We start from the raw sequence: 22410 nt of genomic DNA, 5'->3' as shown, positions 1-22410 counted from the left end.
TATTCAACACAACATAAACTGGAAGTACCTGTATTTATTTCAACAGTTAAACATTTACAGTAGTGAGCAGAGATCCAGTAAACATCCAGTGTATTTCAGTATTTATATTTATTGTGGTATTAGAAATTAATCAAACTGAAAGGTTTATAGTTGTGGAATGTTATAATATTTGTTGAATCTTTGTTCATATAAATTACAGAACCATTTTCTACTCTTTATACATGAAGCCATCTACAGTAAAGTAATTTACATCAGAATCTCCTTAGAGAACAACCAGCTAGAGGAGTATAAATACACATGCTGCAACAGCAACCACTTAAATTACAACTAACAACGCAGATATAGAAAAAAAGGGTTATAAACATTTCATGTGCCACTGGAAGAGTTTGAACGTTGATTATAGTGGTTCATTAACAACAGGTCTCAGCTCAGTTACACTGCGCTTTTGGTCATTTGGGGATTTTTACACTTAATTAGGAGAACAATGTGAAAGATGGAGCCCTAAATGTCATTCAGTGCTCAGTGTCTGACTGTATTACTTAAATCCTTTATGATTAGTGTAAATCAATAATGTTGTTTGACGTTTATTAAACTGGGGCTGGTCAAAGTTTTAAAATGAGTACATGTAAGCCACACAGCTGGTCAATGTACAATCATCCCAAGATGAATCTGCTTGGTGTCCATTTCCTGTTTTTTTAAAGGACACCGGTGGTTTAATTCCTGTCAACAAATGTCATGAAAAGACCATAACCAACAACAGCCAACCTGTCTGCGACACTCAGTGACAAGCGCAACTCGTCAACCAAGTATCATGCTAAAGTGTGCAATACACACATTTGGCAGTGTCACGTTTTCAACACATGCTCATTCCGCTGACAATAATAAATATGAAACGTCTGGTCACACTTTCAAAATAAATGACAGTTTGGTTAGGTTTGGGCAACAAAAACATATTGGTTAGGCTTACCAATTCCTACTGAAGACATGAATCTTTAAAAATGAATCACAAATATATAGTTAAATTTGTAAAAAAAAGGGTAAATCATTCCCTAAAACAGCTGGGCAGCTGTAGTTTTTAGTTAATGTTACTCAAACAAGAGTGAATAGTGCATTTGTTGGGGACTATTTTTAGTGATGGATTAATACACATTTGGTGCTTTAGTCAGTATTTACGTCAGCACGGCGGTAAGACTACTGTGTATTCAGGGCGCCCGGTTAGCTCAGTCGGTAGAGCTGGCAACCCATACATGGAGTTGCTGCAGCGGCCTGGGTCAGAATCTGACCTGTGGCCCTTTGCTGTGTGACATCCCCTCTCTCTCCATCTACCTTTCCTATCTCTCTACAGCTGTCTCTATAAAAATAAAGTCAAGAAAAGGCCAAAAAAATAACTTAAAAAAAAAGACTACAGTGTGTTCAGGGTAATGAAGGAACATGTTAGTGTGGCTCACTGAACTAATGTGTTTTTAATAGCTCACACACAATTCTCAGTTCTTGTCAGTAGAATCAATTCATTGTTGGTTTTGGTATTTTCACGGACTTTGTTGACAAAAACAAAAATAAAGAATGTGTCCTTTTGTCAGAAAGTGTTTGTGTAAAGAGGAAAGTCTGTCCTTCATTTATGTTACAGTAGAATCGTGAAAATCATCATTTGCAGTTGCCTTGACTGGCAAACCATCAGAGTTCACGCAGTCCAAATTGTTACTACAGACCACAGCACATACAGGGAGGGTGCTGTGACAAAGATGTTTTAACAATCCACATCTTTTAACACATGGATGGAAATGATCTGCTGGACACTGCTGCACTGTAGTGTATCAGATATTGGATGGACAAAAACAAATAAACACATCAGGCTTTAATTTCCTCTCTTAACTAGTGTTCTTTTTTGTTCAATACGTGGACTGCACAACAGAAAAGCTTCCCATTTGGCCCCTGAAAATCACGTAGCACTCAGTGTGAACAAAGACAAAGGCCTCTGATGTGTCCTAATGCAGCTCAGCAGCAGGATTTGCCTCCAGCGATTTTCTGCCGTGATATTATATGAATGAATCCTCCTGCATCTCACAGAGCTCAGCTGACTGCACCAGACAGTGCAAAAAGGGATTCTGGCCACATGAGACACCACTTTAAAGCGAGTTAGCCTTGTTTTACTGTTCTCCTCTGACACAAACCTAGAAATGTACACATTTACCTTTGGATATGTTCACATTTACTACTTGTGCTGGAAAATGCACATGTATATATATACCACATTTACCACAGAGATGCCAGAAAATGTTCCCAGACTTTGAAATGGTAATGAAATGCATTTACAGAAACCATACATAAAGCAACTGCCCCTACAAAGTTTAGAAACTTCAGTGTTAAAAATGTGAACTTTTGACTCTTATTGTATAAAAGCCTTTAAAACTAAAGCTGTAAAAGAGCATTGAAAGCTTTGCACTCTCATTTCATAACCTATTCCCAGCTAGCATGCTAAAGGAAAATGCTGATACACAGTTTGGCATCCATGTGAAGAACACGTTGGCTTGTTTTAGCACTTGCATACTGCATACTGCATACATATGTAGGTTTACAATTAAAATCAGAATTAGATCCAGAAGCTTAAAAACGCGAATTTGAAACTGAGATGCAGCTTTGACACACGAGAAGTTGCAGTAGAAATGGTTAGTCTTCCCCCTCCAGTTTCTGTGTGACACATTTGATGCGAATATTTTCTCGGAGGTTGCGGAGGCGTGCGCTGCGACTTGTGATTTCCTCCACGTAGGTTTTGGGGAACCAGCCCCGTTCCCCGTCAGACAGTCTGATGCCTTCCACCCAGCCTGGTGAGAGATAACATCCCTTAGACATCAAACAAACCACTCAACCATCATCTTCTGCTTGTTTAAACCTCGGACAGCCAGTGAGACACACCACTTTTTATGGCCACAAGTTGGGAATGCAGGAATGCAGTTTATCTGAAAGAGGACTTTATCCAAATTCTTACCATCACTTGTAATGGTCTTAGCATGAAGAATGTCAGCCTTTTCCAGTGTTAACTCATCATGCTCTTGGGCCTGATAGCTTTTGATGCACTGAACCTGGGATATATCTAGGAGAAAAGACAAATAGATGAATGAGAGGATTAAAAGGTTTACACTAATTCACAGTGTGCCTAAAACGCTCTACTGACCATCATTCTCGCTGGCTTGCTCGATGTCTTCGAGCGGATCAGATGGAAACATTGCCGTGATCCATCTCTGCTTCCCACTCCTTGGTGGGCACAAAAAAGGGCAGTTAGATCACCCTCTGCAGAAGCACCCGTTTGGACTGAAGCAAACTTATTGTCAACAGTGCATTGACTGAGTGTTGTTACTCACTCGGTGTGTGATTTGAGCAGGATCTGATGTTTGAGCTGCTGGCCTTCACACAGCTGCAGATGGAAGATGAAGCCTGAGATGCCCTGCAGCTTCTGACTGAGATCCTTCACTTTCAGCTCTCCTATCTTGGCGTGCACAAACACCATGAACTTCCACGTGCTGCAAAAAGACGTAATTTTATTATCTAGATCACCAGCAGACAGTGCATGTCTAATGTGTTTCACATTAATAACCAGCTATTGAATCTTTAAAGCCACTATGTGTAGAATTTGTATGTGGTACTAGCCATCTTTCAAAAAAGTATTCATGGAAAAGTGGAATGAATATGATCTATGTACAGAACAGCTGTTTGCTGATGCTATTGCGCTGACGTCTATCTCACTAAAATTCAACTTGGATGCTTTTTTATTAAATCTGGTTCCCTATCATTGCTAATAATTGTGAGGTGGTGGGGTATGAACCTTTTTTGGCTTCTGAAGGGGGGCATGCCTTGAAAACCACTGCCCTATATAATGTTAACTTGCTGAGCTGTGGTAGAGGGCTACTGTACTTCCTGGTGTCTCTATTTCTAGACCCAGTACATTTGGAATACATGGAATATTTTTGGATTCCCCTTCCCAGACAATATAAATGAATAATGATGATGAAATGATAGTAATAGATTCCATGTAAAGCTTTTTTTTGGTCTCTTTTGCTGCACGTCACTCACTCCTTCCTCCTGGACAACAGGAGACAGTCGTTGAACAGGTGGAGGTACACAGGCTTGGTGGGTAACTTGAGCTTTGATCCAGAAATACTCATCAACTGAGTGTCCACTTCCAGGAGCTCGCCGTGTTTCACCAGCCAGCGGGACTGAGAGATCAGAGGAAAGATCTACAAAGACAGGAAATACGTCGGTGCATAAGAAAATACAATGAAGACAAGATATACACCTGTGCCAACACTGCTAAAGACAATAGGAACATTTCAGTCACCTTTCCCTCAAAATGGATTTTCTTATTGAGGTGAATCAGTTCCTCCATCCTCTTCATTGACTGCACACTGGAGTTACATTCTTTGATGATCTAAGAAGACACACACCAACACGGTTATTACTGTTGTGCCTCACCAGTGATAATACTGGTACTCTTCAACTGGCTATTAGGGATGATAATCACCACCTTTTTCAGCTCATTGAAAGCTTTCGTGGCAGTGTCCTCATCTCGGGAGCCCGGAGTTGTCCTCTTTAAGATATTCTGAAAAATAAAGACGTTTTTGAAGACATGCCAAAGAGTAAACAATACTCTTGTTATGCACTGCTAGGGGAAAAAAACACTGCTGCGGCAAATTGCTTAGCCGGACCAAATATTACCCCACTTACGGATCCATGTAATTGGGTTTCAAGTGCGAACATGAATTCTGCAGTGAATGTTTAATCGTGTACCTCCACTAGCATTTTAAGCCGTGTGATCCTCTGAAATGGGAGGATTAGAAAAGAGGTCAGAGGAAGTCTTTGGCAGACGGGGTCCTCCTCCAAACGAGCCAGGATGCCGGGGAAACGAGGGTTCTCGTGCCTGAGAGGACAAGACGAGGACATTTAGAGAAACACTTTAATGACTTTTAGTGAAAGTTGCTGTAAATTCCAGCATGCTTTTTACCCTGAGAAAAATGTTCGGCTTTCTCTACATGAAACATCTGCAAGTTAAGTCATGCAGGTGTAAAATAACACCTGAACACCCTGAGAGGAAATTATGGACATCCAGCATGAAACAATTAGACTTTATGTGCTACAGCCATGAGTGTGCAGCCATAGTACCTACATACTGTACATATATATAAATGTTCAGAGCTCCAACAGATGATTTATTATACACACAGAGAAAGTAGTTACTCACAGCAAACGCTGGTATGTCTGCTCCTGGTAAGCCTGGTTGGTTACATAAGGTAAATAAACCCTTCGCAGAGCCGGGCAATGTTCCAGGACAATGTCGCACACATCAAAACGCAGAATGTCTTCCTCCAGCCTGTGCTCCAGGTCCTGAAGAAACCTACAAACATCAAGTGAGCAGAAAATGCACTCAGAGAAGGAGGCGTGATGACTGAGATGTTAAAATAAAAGTAAAGAACGGAGAGCAACAGAGCCATATCGGCAGCATATCACTTCACCTCTCACTGACATCTTTGACTTCAGGCAGCTTGGAGAAGAGCCACTGCTTATCCTGAGCTCCCAGACACTCAGCGAGCTCCTGCGACAACATAAAGTGGTCCACTGCGATTGTCAAACTACGGATGTACGATGCCTCAGACGTCACCAGCTCAAACTTTGCCTGAGTTGAGGAAAAAACTGTGTGTCAGCCAGATATCTACAGTACAAGAAGTAGCAAACCGCTGTGGCAAAATCTTTAATGTCTCATTCACCTCCTGTAATTTCCTTTCCTCGTTGCTGAAGTTGTCGAGCTGCCCGCTGCATCGAACATCAGGTATGTCCTGCCATAATGCAAAAGCAGAGCCTCGTGATGAGCGGAAGGAGCTTGATGGAGAGAGATTGGAAGGAGACGGGGTCCCGTCTGACCCCTCATCCCTGAGCCCCTCTTCCTCTGTGCCTGGCTCCTTCCCTTGCTGCCTCTGGATCTCTCTGTTGATGGCAACGTCACTGTATTCCTGGTACAGAATCGCTGCAGGGAATATTGGAAAGTGGAAAAAGGATGTTACATGAAAATGCAATGTCTCAGTTTAATCAATTAAACAAATATTAGGTGAAACTTACAGCTAGGCAAAAACCGCGATAAACGATTTGAACTTGCAACAGTTGGAAGTAAGTCCTCCTCTATGGATTTCTTTCGCATTCTGTGAAGAAAATGTGAACTGACATCAACACATGTCCTATACTCTTTGCAGTTTTTGTGTTGAAATATTTCAAATCTGTATTTACCCGAGTTTTGTGCTCCACCGATGCAAAGGCAGGCCATTGTCACTGCTGGACAGCAGAGAAGGTGCAGGTCCTACAGGGCTGTGGGGGGCACTGTCACTAGAACCTCCTGAGCTGCGGTGTTTTGAGTTGGACTTATCTAAAGAGGACAAACAGCAGGTGTGTGTGTCCAGGTAAGGAGCAAGAGACTTCATGGTGTGATAGAGTTTGAACCCCACACAAATGTCCCTGTTACTAAGGCTTTGGGGCTAACAAATCTTGTCTTTTCTCCAGTAGGTTTTCAGACATTTTAACCACTATCAGACAGTACACAAAGAATCTTAATCTGAATTTCTGGATTAATTGATTACTTATTTGGTCCATAAAACATTATTTTTTTTCCGAAGCCCAAGGTGACGTCCTCAAATGTCTCATTTTGTACACAAGACAAATACATTTAGTTTACTGTCATAAAGACCAAAAATAATCAACTATTAACTATTAATTATCATCAATTAACTGATTGTTGCAGCTCTATTATGTCCTCATATATTAGGATCTGAGAATTTCTTTCCCCTCTGGAGGACAGGGCACATTATGTTAATAGTTAGTTTTTCAGCTGGGGTTTGACATCTCTACTGCCTAAAACATGGGGGACATTAAAGGTAAAACCTGAATAAATGAACGAAGGTGTTAGACAGCTGTCAGCACCATAATTAACTAATCCTTTTTTGTAATTTTGCCTTTTATATTGAGAGCTGACAATGTAGACAGACAGGAAACATGGGGAGAGAGAAGGGTATGACACGTAATCAAAGGTCTTCAGTTGGAACCGTGGACGTTGCAGTAGTTGGTAAATACCTGGCCGTTGGGCTATTGGGGTGAGGGGGTATCTTTTGGATGAATTGTGTTGATCTCTCTAGTATCTGAAGAATCCATGACAAGAAGCACTTGAGTTGTTGAGACACTTTGTTGTTTTTTCCTTTAATTTGTCACCAATCTGTAAAGCTATTTTGTTCAAGGAGAAGACCATTGATTCTGTTTTCTATCACTGTTTGTGCTATTATTTTGTAATGTGTTTTATATTCCTTTTGGCTGTCTAATCCACAGGTTAGGGTTGTGAACAACCTTTAAATTGAAATGTTGGTTCTGTAGTCTACTCACAGTCAGGGTGGGCGCTGAGGCTGTTGGAGCTCTGCCGGTCCCGAGAGGCTACCCGTGCAGACAGCGACTTCCCCAGCTTCAAGGTGAAGGAGTTCTTCCTTTGAGACAGCTGCAGTCTAGAGATCAGTTCTGAGGCAGAGAAGCGCCGCCGCTCTTGGTCCCCTTGGCGGCTGCGTGACAAGAAGCTCCCCCCCGTGGCACTGGATGTCTCTACAGTCACACTGTCTTCCCCCACCCCTGGTATTGAGTCCTCTATTATCTGCAGTGGTTCTGCAGGTAGATTAAAAATGTCATCATGACTGAAGTTTGGGAGATCAGTAACACCGTCTGTGGATGAAGGACTTGAAATGGCCTCCAGGGAAGATAATCCACTAAGGTCCTCCTCCAGGAAAGATGCAAAAGGTCCTGGGAAGATGTCGTCTGCATCCAGGATTGGACTGCTGAGAGATTCGTCGCTCGGGCTTTCTGGGGAATAAATCTGCATCTTCCGTCCTGAAAACAAATAATAGCTTTTATTAGGTTAAGGAAAAAGCATGTTTAAAGTTTCTAAACTAATTTGTTATGTCAACTCTGCCCACAGTGAAGAAAGCTGCATACTCACGGATAGACTTTTCTTTTAGTGAACCCTGGGATGTCCTCCTCTGTGGCTGGCAGGAATCTGGGCTCTGAAACCCAGGAACAGGTGAAGATGGAGAGCAAGGTAACTGAGATTCCCAGGAGTCTCTGTTTGTGTATAGAGAGGACAGAGGGAGCGACAGAGGGAGGCTAAGAGCTGCGTGGAGAGGACGACATACTGTTGTGACAGCGTGAGGTTTTTCAGTCTGCTCCTGCAAAGAAGCCCTGATGCCGTTATGGCATTCAAGCTCACCGTCACTTGTAGGTGTATCAGAGTTTAAATTCAGTGTTGTTTCATGCTCATTGTCTGTCCTGTGGCAGCCGTTCTGCATGTCATTCAGTTCATTTAGTGTGTGTCTGAAACCATTCAGGGTCAGGGAGTGTGTTGTGCATTGTGTGTTTGGAATAACAGTTGGCCTCGGAGAGCCAAGACCGTTTAGTTTGGGAGTCACTGGCGGCTGTAGCTCAATAAAAGCCAGTGTTTCCTGCTGGCACACAGCGATATGCTTGTGGTGGCACGGGTGGAGGAGAGGCCTGTCCTCCTGGGCCTCGTTTAGGGCCTGGGACTCTCCTGAGCCAGGGATCCACATGCTAGGACTCTCTCCTCGGCAGCGAAAAGCGTAAAGGTGGGGCTGGAAATCAGGGAAAGGTGAGAATCCATACCCAGGGAGCATGGCTGAACGAACACATGGGAGCTGCAAGAGAAGAGGGAAAATAACTACTTAGTATGTTTTACTAAAAAACACTAATCCTGCAGTTGAAACACAAAAAATAATGCTTACACATTACTGAATCCACACACACAAGTCCACATGATACATTCCTATAATTTATTTTAACTTTATTTATGCCTCATTTAAATGAACATTTAGGGAATCAATTTGGAAATCGTTTTATTAAAATACGTCAATTTATCACTTATTTATAACTTATTATAAGGGACTGTACGGTAATGATTAGTGTTGGGAGGGGGGTTGAATCTGATATTTCACTTTTTAAAAAGGCAAGACCCTCCACAGTGTAATTCATATTCTTTCAAGACCCTCCTTTTGCGAAAAAGAATGCAATACTCACCCCCTTATTTCTCAAAATGACACAAATAATTGTATTGGTATAATGTGATTTGTACAACAATTAAAACTAAACAGGTAAAACATAAAGAATTTAAGATGATGTACCCCAATCTTAACATATAACCTAAATAACCTTACTTTTTTAGTTTTGTCCTTTTTTGTGTTTCACAAACAGAAATGTGTACAGCCGCTTATCAAACACTGAAAAATATTATAATTATTCTAATGGTGCACTCCAGGCTTCAAAGACATCAGAATCAGTGAAAATGTATCAAATCCAGGTAGAAATGTATTTAAGATCTGCTAACATAAACCACCTGTGGGGGTGAGGAAAGTGGGCTCAAACTGCCAAAGCAGCATGTATTTTGTACATGTATCTAAATGGAATAAACGTTTCTGACTCAACCAGAAAATCCATTAAACAGACATTAGTCAAAATGGATCGACATTACGCAGGTGGGTGGTGGAGGACTTGTTTTTTATGTAAATTGTAAGTTTACTGAAGGGAGTGTGGATCTGTAAAAAAAAGGCACATATAAATGATATAAGTACAATTTCTGGTGTGTAACATCTGCAAAAAGGATTATTTGTAAGTAATAGCCTTCCACAAATAAATATTACAACACAGATTCAAATCTTACTATCTTACTATGGTCACTTTTTAAGCTGTTCGTGTAGACAAAATGAATCGGGACTAAACTGTCTTAAATTGTGTAGATTTCTGAATAAACAGAGGGGAGAAACTGGAATGTTTCTTAAAAAAATCCTATTTCAAAAAAGAAACCAGTATGTTAGTCTACAAATCACTTATTCAGCAACCAGATATGGTTGACTGGACACAACTCACGTTAGAAACCTGGCTTAGTGTCGCCAGAGGATTCCACCGACTCGGCCGAGTGTTACACTAATGACAGTAAGCAGTGCTGTGTACATTTTATTCAGACAGTCTGTGGATGTTTAGTTGATACGGTTAATAGAGGAATGACTTTATAAAATGGCTTCTGTACATTTTTGGGATTCATGCACCCATTTAAGATGTATACCCCACACACACACACACACACACACACACACACACACACACACACTCAGCAGACACTTCTGGAATTAGAAAGATGGACCCTGAAACTACTAAAGCATGCAGGATGTTTCCCAGTCTTCACACACTCACACACGTACCTGCATGGACACACACACACACACGTGCAAACACTTGAGTCTGGTGCAGTGTGTCTCCTGAGCCGTGTCTTCCTGCTCTAATTAAAGACCTCTCTACACGCAGCATTCAGCCCCTGTACTTAACATCTCTAGACACACACACACACACACGCACACGCGCGCACGCACGCAACACACGCGCGCGCACACACACACGCACACACCAGCTCCAGACAGGATACCACAACAGACAGACAGACAGACAGAAGAAGAGAGGACATCCTCAGCACTCTCACCTTTCACCTGAGATCTATAGTCATCCACCACTCTGGTGTACCTTCCTGTCAACCCACGTTAGCCAGCAGGCACCTTTTCTGATTGAATATTTAGAGTGAGCAGCGGCTGAAATCCAGCAGCAGGTCATAAAGTTAGCTCTCCTGACAGGCTGTTTAAACACAGTTGCAGAACTTCGTCTCTTCTCACCCTCCAGCTTCCTGAACAGGTAATCCTCAACTTCTGACTTAAACACCAGGTAACAGATGCTAATGTACGACACACACAGTGTCATATGTATGCAACTGGTTTCATTGTTTTTGATTTCTCCACGGTTACAGGCCCACATCATTTTGCTCTTGTTCTCATTCAATCTGCTGTAAAAAAAAAAAAAAAAACAGCACCTCGTAACCAAAAGAAGTTAATGCAGACCAGGTGTTCAAACTCAAATTGGCTTTGGGCCACTGCTGGTATTGTCAACTCACAGGAGGAACGTTCAAGTACTACAAGAAAGTGCAATATTATGAAAATATTTCTATTACTAACATCATACGTTTCTATACATTTCTATAGCATCATTTTATATCATCTCTGAAACCTGCTCTCTTCTTATCAACTGATTGTACACATTTGCAGGCACCTTTGACCGTTGCCCTTTTTTGGCGTCAAACAAAATACACTGTTTATATCTGAAGGGCTATTTTTAATTAATACGTAACAACTAGGAAAACAAAATAATATATTTCGGGCAATAAAAGAAGTGTAAACTAATGTTTAAGAAGCTGCTAAAACATCTTGTATCTAGGTGTTATGTATTAAACCTTTGTGTTTTACTGAAGAAGTCAGTTATTTACTGTAAGCTTCTAAGCTCACAAAACAAAAAAGCTTTTTCTCCCCTCTGTGAGCAGCTCCCCATTTTCTTTGTGTTGCATTGTGGGACAATATTAAACTAAACTACACTTAAAAATCAAGTGATTTTACTCTGCATGCTGCCATTTTGAAGCACACTTCAGTTTGTCATTTCCCTTGCTACATACTCTCAAAACACAGAATTAGTGTAGTGTATAGTGTGTAATTTGGGGCACAGAGAAGGTCACATTGCGTGAATGTTAATTATTAACTTTTAGATCTCTTTTATCTATTGTTTTTACAACCTAACACACCCATGCACACAGCTCTTTGTCCTGATTCTGAAAAATGATTCCCTTCAATAATAAATAATTTAGAGTTTAATTACCATAGTGACACACTGTAAATCTTTATGGAGTACATATATGTTACATTATAGTAAGTAGAATCACATTAAAAAGTACACCTGTAATTAAGTTTGAGCAGAGGAATGTCTCTTAAGAGGATAAAAGCATGAATTAATGCTTTCCCAAAAGTCTAACTTTGTTTATGGTGGTGTTTGTTTGCCTGGAGAGTCACAGACCGGAAATCATAGTTTACCTTCCCTTTTATTGAGCGCACATGTGCTGTATGCTGCGAATATGAGGCCGATGAAAAGCCACACCTGTTCTTCTGGCAATGATAGGCAGCCCAGTCAATCCTATCTCTGTTTGTTTCTCTCTTACACTCACACACACATGCGTTTGCATGCATGTATGCATGCACATGCACATGCACATACACAAGCACAAGTACACACACACACACACAATAGTGCAGGCACAAATGGTTACCTGTTCCCTGCTGCAAACAAAGGCAGCCTTTATCTGTTTGCCTGGGCCAGGCTGCCCTGAGCACAGGACACCTGAGAGGGTGTGGGAACTGCTCATACTGATCCACTCATATAGTGCAGCCACTGAGGCATATAAACACATCCAGACCACTGCTGCATAATGACACAAGCTTATTGGTGTCTGGATGTGATAACTGGCTGGTTATAGTGTAATCCTGCTGTAGATGTACGGCATTAACCAAACTTTACTTACCTTTATCTACAGTCTGTCACATGAGATTTATTATGAATTATTTCCTTGTATACAGTGCATTGTCTGGAAAAAAACATACTATAATTTCCATGATCATCTAATCTTTCAATGCTGTCCCAATGAATGAATGTTCACATAATCCTCCATCAACACACAAGCCGTAATAAATCAACATACTCTTTTTGGAAAATTAGTTATCTGCTCATCTGATCAAGAAAACCTCAAAGATCTCAAAAAACTCACAATAAGCCTTACCACCACATTTATCAAAACATGAAAGCATCCGATTACACTTACTGCACATTCCTCGCGCTGATACAATTATATCACGCTATTACAATTTCAATTCCAAAGACATGTAATTTCCCTTGTCATAGCAGGCTGTTATTTGTGACTGTTATGGACTTTGCTGCCAGTGTTTCCCCCTGTAATTTCACTAGGCTGCTCTAAGACGCCATGTCTGCATACAGCCGCTGATGAATGGCACTCTGGCATGCTTTTAATGCCAGCAGCCCTATGAGGTGCATTTTTAATTGTGATATTTTTCATCTTGAAGGTCTCAGAATAATCCTTTAATGGAGTGTATCACTTAAAAATGAGAATAAATCCACTGCTGATTCAGCTTCTTGACGGAGCCTGATGTTGTGTAATCGCATAATTAAAGTTTGTTTGATGCTTGCCAGGGGGGAGATGAGAGTGTTAAAACAAATGGATTCACTCTTTGAGCTGTCAGTGGTTTATGAAGGTGAGGAAATACATTTCTACACTGTTTACTTTACTAATGTGAGGGAGTGTGATAGTAACACAGCTTTAAAGTGGCATGAAAAGATGCTTCATAGAGGAAAATAATCATAATGTATCTGTGCCTCTGTTTATTTAGAGTCATCAGCTAATACTGTGTGTGGATGTGGTTTTTACTGTTGATAAATGACTCAACAAACTCTCACCTGTCTGAATAGATTTCTTAGCCTGGAAATAACTGTCTACTTTGTTTTCTTATGCGAACCTGATTGGGTATTAGCTTTGGTCAGACATCATTCAAACATCAACGTCAACCATTCCTAGATAGATGACATCACAAGATGGGGCTGTGATTGCCCCTTTTTTGCTCTGACCTAATTTTTACCTAAACCACGTCATCAACTCCAAAATGATACCTAGAGTTTATAGAGCACTTCACATTGGCTCCTCGGCTCAGTGAATACTATCAAATCCAACTTGTCATCAGGTTGCGGTTTTATATGGTCGTTTTTTCCACGGGTCGATACAGCCTGCTTTAAAAAATAAGTCTTTCAACAATTTCTTATCGTCAACAAAGTCCATGAAAATTTTAAGAGCACCAAATGTGCACCAAATGTGTAATAGTCCGCAGCTGAAAATAGTCCCCAAAAATGAAGCATTTACTCCTGTTTCAATGACATTTGCTAAAAACTACAGTGCCCAGCTGTAAATAACCGAGCCCTCATTAAAAATGTACATATTTATGTCTTCAGCAGGAAGCAGCCAGGCTACAGGGTAGTGAGGCAGAGAGTATTGAGAGACGGAGAAGCACACAACAAAAATATTGAACATCACTGCAGCCTCACAGCAGGAGATTAACCCATACTGACCTCTGCTGTTGTTGCTTTAAAGCAGGGTCGATCGATGTCTCTTCCCTCATTTGAGGACTGGGACTAAATGCTCCTGAACTAAGATCCAGATCTGTTAGAGTAATTTTTGTTACTTTGGTCCTGCTTTGTGGAACAAACTACCTGAAGTCTGCTGATCAGAACACAGCAATTCTCAGTGGATGTTCTCCAGGCTAAAGCTAAGCTTGTGAGATTATGTCACGTTTTTTTTAGGAGAGAGACGCTGTTAAAAGTGGTTTTCCATCTTCTTGTGTGATATGGAACAAACAAATTCCTATTTGAGTTTCAAAACATTTCCAACCTTCCTACTCACTTTACAGCAGCTCAAACATGGATGTTGCTACAGGTGACCCCTGATACCAGCGTTTAAGTCTAAAAAGTCTGCCAAAACAGCTATTCTTCAAACCAGTAGTTTGCATGGTGATATACAGTATAAGTAACCTGGTTTCCGACCGAGCCAATCAGAGCTTTGTATGCAGGATTAAGAAGGTGGGGATTTCTTCCTGTACCTGAGTCAGAAAAACCCCCAGAAACATTGCCACAAAACTGTGAGATCAACGCAGCTGAACAAGTTGTTGTAAGTCATCTTAAACAAATAACCCTTAAATCTGTTTATTTTTCAGATTATTGTGAAAAATGTCAAGTGTAATGCTTCGAGCAACTTGTGCCGCAGAGGAGATGGATCACTTGCTACTGATCGGTAAGAACAAAACAAAAGAAAATGACCCCCATCTGAAAGTGGCTAACATGAACATGATGTCAGGCTAAATGTGAAACATTGTATTCATTAGAGGACACTGTGAGCTTTGCTGCCTTGTTGCAGTACCTACTGGACACAGATGGAAGTCACTAAAAATCATTTTTAGTTGTTTTCAGTGTTTAGGTGTGGGTGATGACCCAACTTATATTTTAACACTGATCAGACATTGTGGAAACCGTCTGTTCCCCCCCCCCCATGCACACCCAGTTTCTCTCCATGAGCATGAGTCCGGTGTGTTTGGTCAGCCAGACTGGAGTGTCCTCACAGTGTGGTGTGACCAGCTCATGTGTGTGTGTGAGATCGCAGTTTAACTTGGTCACATCAGACCACTAATTGCCAAGCAGTAGACTAAAGAGCCCAGCATTGTCTGCAGATACAAGACATGACATCATTCAGCGTCACTTCTAGGAAAAACTACCCTCCCGGGCGAAACCAGTTTTTGTAACATTTTCTATCAACTCTGGGATCGTGAGACTCTGTTAACCTGCAAACAACAAACAGAAAAAACTCTTTTCCAAACTTTTAAACTGGAATTACAAAGTGTTTGTGCTACTTTTCAGTGCAGAACATGTCAGTATTCTCATGTGTTTACTGAATGTTGCAAACGAATGATGTTGCAGGCTGCTGTGGAACTTTAAGTATACAAACCTTTAATCTTTCTGCAGGCTTGTGTGAAGGTTTTCCATCCAATTATTTTAGTGCAAATTATGAAGTGTTGACATAAAAACAACTATGGGCAACTGGGAACTTGTTGATAAAATGATGCAATAAATTCTAATGCCTGGTTTGAGATAGGCAGGTATTCATCAATAAATGATGTGGCTTTGGATATTCTGAAACCATAAGTCCCCCATGTGTAGCTTATGATTAGATGAACCGCCAATAAAGATACACTTTCTATGTCAATTCTTGAAATGCTTTCCTATTCTTTTAAAATCATATTTTTCTATTTTGCACAACATTTTCAAACGTACACGTAAGATACCTGGACGGAAGCCTGGTGGTATCTTCTTGGTATTTTAATTGGCTCCATCTAAATCTCTCAGTCAAAACAAACTCCTCAAATTCTAATCAGAGAAAGCACACCAGATGTGAAGGTGACGCACTAAGCCGCATATTTTTTTGTAAGATCAGACGCCCGAATGGTGTGAGAATGGTTGAGTGAATTCAGGTCAGGGAGTTCCTTGGTACTCGTTCTTCTTTTAGCCTCCACCCACTGAGACAGGTGAGCACCCCAGAGGCTACAGAGGAGGTTGGTGGGGTGGGGTTGGGGGGGTGGTTACCCAAATGTTTACACATGGTGTGGGTCCTCTTAATCCTCCTCTACAGCCTCAGGCAATTTACCCACGACCTTCCGAGACACTACGAAGATGCATACTGACAACCTGGCTTACAAACACACAAAGCTATGACACACAAAAGGCACACCTGAATGTGAGTGTGTGTGTGTGTGTGTTTGAGATCTGTCTTTTGATTGAAAGCGACAAGACGCAGAGAGGCCTTCCCTGACCTTGTCTCACCCGGCGGGATTCCCGCTAACAGACACTGACAAACAGTAATCTCTCATTTGAAAGCCTGAAAAAATGGCGACCATCTCACACGTAAACGCCAAGACTTTTGGACCTTTAACCTCCCCTTCCCCCCGGCTTTACTCTCTCACTATAACAACTGCAGTCACATAAGCTGACACACAGGAGACATACAGTCAGGATAGTGAAGACACAAAGGAGCTATTGACAAACTTATGGAAATAACCTCCTCTAATTATGGTGCTTTGTCATAAGTCGGAAAAGCTAGCAAGTGGATGGAGGGGCAAGGATCCAACGCAGTAAATCCAGAAAATCTCATAATCAGTACCTTCTGACAAACGATGGTTATCTGTATGTGAGCAGAGACTCTAAGAAAAGGAGTGCTGATTGAGGATGTTTTGGCAGGGTACATGGTCGTATGAAAAGTTAAATCAAATACTATTGTAGAGAAAAGACATTGTTCGCTTACTTCCTTGGTCGGTTTGTTCAAAAACCCACCATCACATACATTAACAACGATTTCTTCAATAACAGATTATGGAGTAAATGTGATAAACCAGTATGTAATGTGTCAAAGGGCCCCATTTTAGGGCCATAACTAGTGGCTATTTTCATTATCCAATAATCTGTGGATTAAAAAAACTGTTATATAGGCCTAATAATATAATTGCCTATAAAATGCCAGAAAATACTTTAAAATTGCCAAAACAACATCCCGAGAGAGACATCTTCGAATTTCTTCTTTTGTCTAATGGTCCAAAAATATTTTTTTACAATTATAGGAAACAGATGTAAAGCAGCAGATTCTCACATTTGAGAAGCTGGTTTGAGTTTTGCTTCATAAACAACTTTTAAACTTAAAATTTTAAGACAAAAGTTAGTTTTCTTGTGGTCAATCAATTGCATAAAAAGACTAAAACCAAGAACGAATTGATCCAAACAAGTATCATCTGTGTAGCCAAAGCCTCCATTGTTGTCCAAAATATATTAAAAACACATCAGTGAGCCACACTATTTCACTTTTTATTTTCAGTCAATCTCACATACACTATTACTCTGCAGCTGAAAATAGTCCCCAACAAATGCCCTGTTTAATCCTTTTTGAGAAATGTTTTCTATAAACTACAGTGCCAACCTGTTTTAGGAAATGACTTAGTCTTTGAAACTGTATATTGACCTGATTTCTGTCTTCAGTAAGAACCAATGGGGGGCTGAAAGCCAAAGACAAGGTAGGTAAGTATTGAGAGACAGACTGCTTTGTTGCTTTGTTGGCAATAAGAAAATATTAAATATCACCAACCTTATCCTTTAAATGTTTAAGACAACCAAAAATGCCAAGTGTTATGTTAAAGTTACTGGTGATTACTTTTCTGTTGATCGACCAATCGTATCAATGCCAGAAGCTTCATAGCAACTGAGCATAACTAAAAGAAGGTGTGCCATTCATGTATCTGCTGTAGTTTCATTTCAGATTTTTTTTTCTTTTCTGGTTTAAATTCATTGAAAAGGAGGCGGCCGGGTTTGCTGTACTCAAACTGTCAATCAGAGCACTTTGATTCCAATCTGATCCTTCGCCACTGAGCTCTCAAGAGGCTGACCTACTTTACAACAAATTGCTGATGCATCTCTTGCATTCATCTGCTCCTGTGTTCACTTTCTTCATCTCTGTTTTCAAGCTCTCTGCTCCACTTTTTTTCCCAGCTGAGCACCAGCAGTTTCTCCTCACCCCACCTCCTCCTCCTCCACCACCCTGCTTCTTGCTTTTATTATCTGAACAGGTATGGACAAGCCATCCACCGGGCTGCTTGTTGTTTTGAAATGTGATCGGGTATAAGTGGAACGCGCCTTTTATAACAAGCTGACCATCCAGAGCTAAAGCTGTAAACTATTGAAAACCAAACTGTGAATACAGGATTAAAGCCATGAATTAAAAGCCAGCTAAACGCCCTTAAAAGAAAAAGAAGAGTTGCTTCTGTTATACTGAAGAGCAACACCTGGTTTGTGTTTTTTTCCCCCAGAGGAGCACAAAAAACAAACATTTTCAAGAAGAAGCAATGCCTTCTGAGCCAGAAAGGTATTATCTCGTACGAGTAAAAATGTGAAACACACCGCTTCATATTGGCCCAGTCATAACGTGAAATAACCTGAGGGCTAGAGTGCTAGACAGGTGTGCAGCAACACAGCCGGGGCAGCGCTTGGCACACATCGCCTCCAGGCTCAAGTTTTAACCTTCATGTACGGGCCAAATATTCTCTGACACGCAGATTAACTAATAAATGACAGAGCCTGAGCACTGCTGCCTAAAAAGTGAAGGGTTTGTTCCTTTAAGGAGATCTCCGGTTGTCTTAGAAAAGCAGCTTTCCTAATCACAAGTCAAAGCCATCACATTACTATATTATTGTATAGTGAATGCACATGGTTTTAACTCAGTAGGTGGTCTGTTTCATAGTCCAGGTTTGAGTTCACGTCCAACTTCAGAGGCACCCCAACCCTGAGATGAAACCCTCTGACACACAGAGACACTTTTCCACATTCCCTGGATGACTCGGCAAGCTCATTCCTCTGAAATTGACCACTAAACCGAGGCAGGAGACCAACAAAGAAACTCAACTGTACACGTGCAAGAGCAAGGACTACTATTACGGGCTATTAAGGCTGTTGCTATTTAGGCCACGAGCCAAAAGGCCAGGAAAGTGACATGGGCCTCCACAAAATATCAGTGTCACTGATGTTTAACCGGCAGGTTCCTTTCAGTCGATGGTGCCTAATGATTATGCCTAATGATTTTAACCTACTTTTAGGAAAAACAGGTCAGTGCAAAACACAGAGCAGAGACAGTCACCTTCAGGTTAGCAGCTGAGTTTGTGTGTGTGTGCGTGTGCATGTGAATGTAAATAACATGCGAGCACAGGTAGCATTTGCATGTGAGGTTAGCAGGGGGAGGTGAGAGAGGTATGGGGTAGAAGGTGTGCTATGGTGCACACACACACACACACACACACATACACACACACACACACACACACACACACACACACACACACACACACACACGCTCAGACAGCCACTGTCTGAGTGGCAGGTGATGGGGCAGGTGCTCTCCAGACGTACAGGGGGGGAGGGAGGAAGTGGGAAGAGGGAGGTCCTTGTGGTATCTGAGATATAGATCTGTGTGTGATATGATCAGGCATGCAGAGGTAAATCAAATGTACAGTAGCGTTCTTTAGAGGCTAGAAATTGATTCTCAGCTAAAGGAAATCAGTCATCCTAAATCTCCTTTTTTTTTCAATGTGATGACTATTAAAAAACAAAAGAATATTGTTATCTGAAGTCTGCCATCACACAGGGGATCTCCAGCCAGTAATAAAGTGCAGTAAAACAGTTCAAGGTCCTGATTTATGCTTTGAGCTGGTACATGTCTGCCCAACGTGCAGGTGGTGCGTTTGAGTCAGACATATCGTAGTAAATCAGATTATCCAGAAAACACCCTCAGCTATCTATTTGCACTCCAGACAAAATATGTACCTCCAGACTATCCATACACACAGCAACAGGAGTCAACTCACATGACAATACACTTAGTCATCGGGACGGCAGACAGAAAAGGCATCCGTCACCTCAGCCCATCTCCTGGCTGAGGGAGTTTGAAGATGTCGAGAAAAAGTCTGGAAGGTGGTAATCTGTCTCACATGTGGGTCACAACAAGAAGGTAGCAGCTTCCGCAGAGCTAAAAATCATAGCCTTGAATTGTTGTTTATCTCTCATGAAGTAGTGTCAACAACTCAGGGTGAATCTAAAACCACTGTGCACTGCTGAGAAACTGAGAAACACACTTATCTGCATGAATGCATGAACTAATGAACATGCACACTCCTCGGCCAACAACCCCAGGCTCTTTCAGGCAGAGAAGGTGTTTTGAGTCTTATGCTAAAATGTCCCACGAAGGAGAGCAGCAGAGTAGAGTGTGTGAGCTGCTGCGCCAACTTTCAGCCATGTACAGTTTTTAACAACCCCTCATCCAACATACTCGAGACATGCACTTACCTGCCCCGCTCTGCAACAACTCATTGCTGCACTGTAACCATCACATTCAAGGCTCAGCTCATCCTGCACTGCCTAGGGAGCTGCTGGAAACATTATGGATGCAAGCAACCACTTCTTCCAAGAGAATAATTGAATAGTGAATCTCACTGGCAGAATTAATGCGTCTACTTGTGCCAGATATTGGGCTCTGCAACTTTTTTGATGCAGGAAAACAACGGTAAAACTGTCAAATTTCACATTTTAAATCTGTATTTCACTGCAATGCACATGCATATATTCAAGGAATTGGCTGGTTTTGTCAGTAGAGATGTAACAATATCCAGGCAAAAAGAGTCCTGTGTTTGCCACCCGATAGTCCATTGCATAGTGGTTTCCTGAATCCTATATGGAGACAATATCTTCCATTGTTTTCAGAGTGTATATGCTGTGAGAGAAATGCAATGCACCTGACAAGCTGCACAGCACTACTTCCTCCAAAGTGCACACAAAGCAGAGCCTGCAACTAACACAGCTCAACTTTCACTCCCAGCAGGAAGAGATCATGGAACGTGAAAGTATTTCTCTGCCGTGTTCATGTAAATGAGTTATTGTTGCTGTTTTTCAGTACTTTACCTCATTGGTGTTAGCAGCCTAGTGTGTGTGCTGGATGGTGGCCAGCAGCAGTATGTGAATCCAGGCCATCCCAGGGTCAGGCTGAGCCACTCTGCTATCCATTGCTGCCTTGTGTTCCTCCCGGCTTCTTTTCTCCGTTCTCCTCCCTCGTCTTTTTCTTATTCTCCTTTTTTTAAATCGCAGCTCAGACTTTTTTAATCTGTGCTCTTCTGCCTGGTTCTTCTTCTTCTTGTTCTCAGCCTCCTCGGTAAAACAAAAACAGGTTGAAAAACAGCCACCACTTGCTACTCTCAGAGCTACTTACAATGCAGATCCTCTCTCTAAGCTCCTCTGCTCTCCATTCCCTTCCCCTCCCTCTCTCTCTCTCTCTCTCTCTCTCTGTCTCCCTGCTACTGTTGGGGAAGAGCTCTCTCATTTTCTCTCTTTCTCCTCCCCCTCTCTTGCCCTTCCTCTAACTAATAGTTATTTAGTGTCTCATTTCAGCACCTGCTTTGAGACAGAGAGAGGAAGGCAGCAGACAGAAATGGAGAGAAAAATGTTGCTCCTAGATGGGAGTGTGCACAAGTAAAAATGTGCACGTGTGTATCTGTGTGATGGTGTTGGCGTCTACTTTATTAGAAAAACAATACATACTTGTGTACTGTGTTAACTGAATATGTGAGGTTTGCATTACATTACATTTAAATTCAAAACAAGCACAAATCCTTGCATGCAAAAGTACGCATTTGCTTTGTGCATGTCTGTATTTGCATCAGTGTATGTGTGCAGATCGAAATGCCTGCGGCTGTGTGTGTGTTTGTTTATCCGTATGCAGCTTTCACTAAACATCAAACTGTGAGTTGGTGACAGAAAGAAGCTGCTGCAGCATGCTTGAACTCTTTCATCTCTTGCAGTGCTCTCAGCTTGCTGCTGTATCAACTATTTACACTAATCAAACATGAAAAAAATGTTGGTGGCGGTGGGGGTAGGGGTGGGGTAGTGGGGCGGGTTACCACGGAACACTAGTTTACTCAGCAGTGGACGTGTAATTGTCCCCATTTTTGTTACAGGGGGAAAACAGGTCGCTAAAGACTTGAGAGCTGTTTGTGATGTTCCTTTTGTATGCCTGAGACAAAAATATTTTAAAGTGTTCAAATTAATCAAATTAATAACATAGGACAAAGTTGTTTTAACCCTGAACATTCCTCAGTAGCTTTAAAACTGCACTAATCAACATGTTATGTTAACAATGTTATAAGAATTATCATCTGACTCTGCAGTTTCTCTCAGCACGAGTAGGCATTTTAGCCTCATTTGTTATTATTTGTCTTGGTTTTCTGGCCTGCAACGTCCTCCTGCATCCACATTATAATCTTCTTTTTGTGTCATCAAAAT

General features: G+C 41.4%; 1 protein-coding gene across 1 annotated transcript; it reads right to left on the bottom strand.

The window, feature by feature from the left end:
- Window positions 1-14: 14 nt before the first annotated feature.
- Window positions 15-21427, bottom strand: arhgef19 (Rho guanine nucleotide exchange factor (GEF) 19). The gene is made up of 16 exons (XM_051424441.1): window positions 21037-21427; window positions 8012-8720; window positions 7411-7902; window positions 6271-6406; window positions 6106-6185; window positions 5757-6013; window positions 5505-5665; window positions 5234-5386; window positions 4783-4912; window positions 4520-4594; window positions 4334-4423; window positions 4069-4232; window positions 3360-3518; window positions 3173-3252; window positions 2987-3091; window positions 15-2822 (listed from the first exon to the last, which is right to left on the bottom strand). Exons 2-16 carry the CDS (start codon window positions 8697-8699, stop codon window positions 2668-2670), a joined length of 2925 nt encoding a protein of 974 aa, XP_051280401.1. The 5' UTR covers window positions 8700-8720; window positions 21037-21427; the 3' UTR covers window positions 15-2667.
- Window positions 21428-22410: the final 983 nt, after the last annotated feature.

Source organism: Dicentrarchus labrax, unplaced genomic scaffold (genome assembly GCF_905237075.1).
Source record: "Dicentrarchus labrax unplaced genomic scaffold, dlabrax2021, whole genome shotgun sequence".
Taxonomy (NCBI): domain Eukaryota; kingdom Metazoa; phylum Chordata; class Actinopteri; family Moronidae; genus Dicentrarchus; species Dicentrarchus labrax.
The sequence above is the reverse complement of the archived record's forward strand: the minus strand, read 5'-3'. Positions and strand labels throughout refer to the sequence as shown.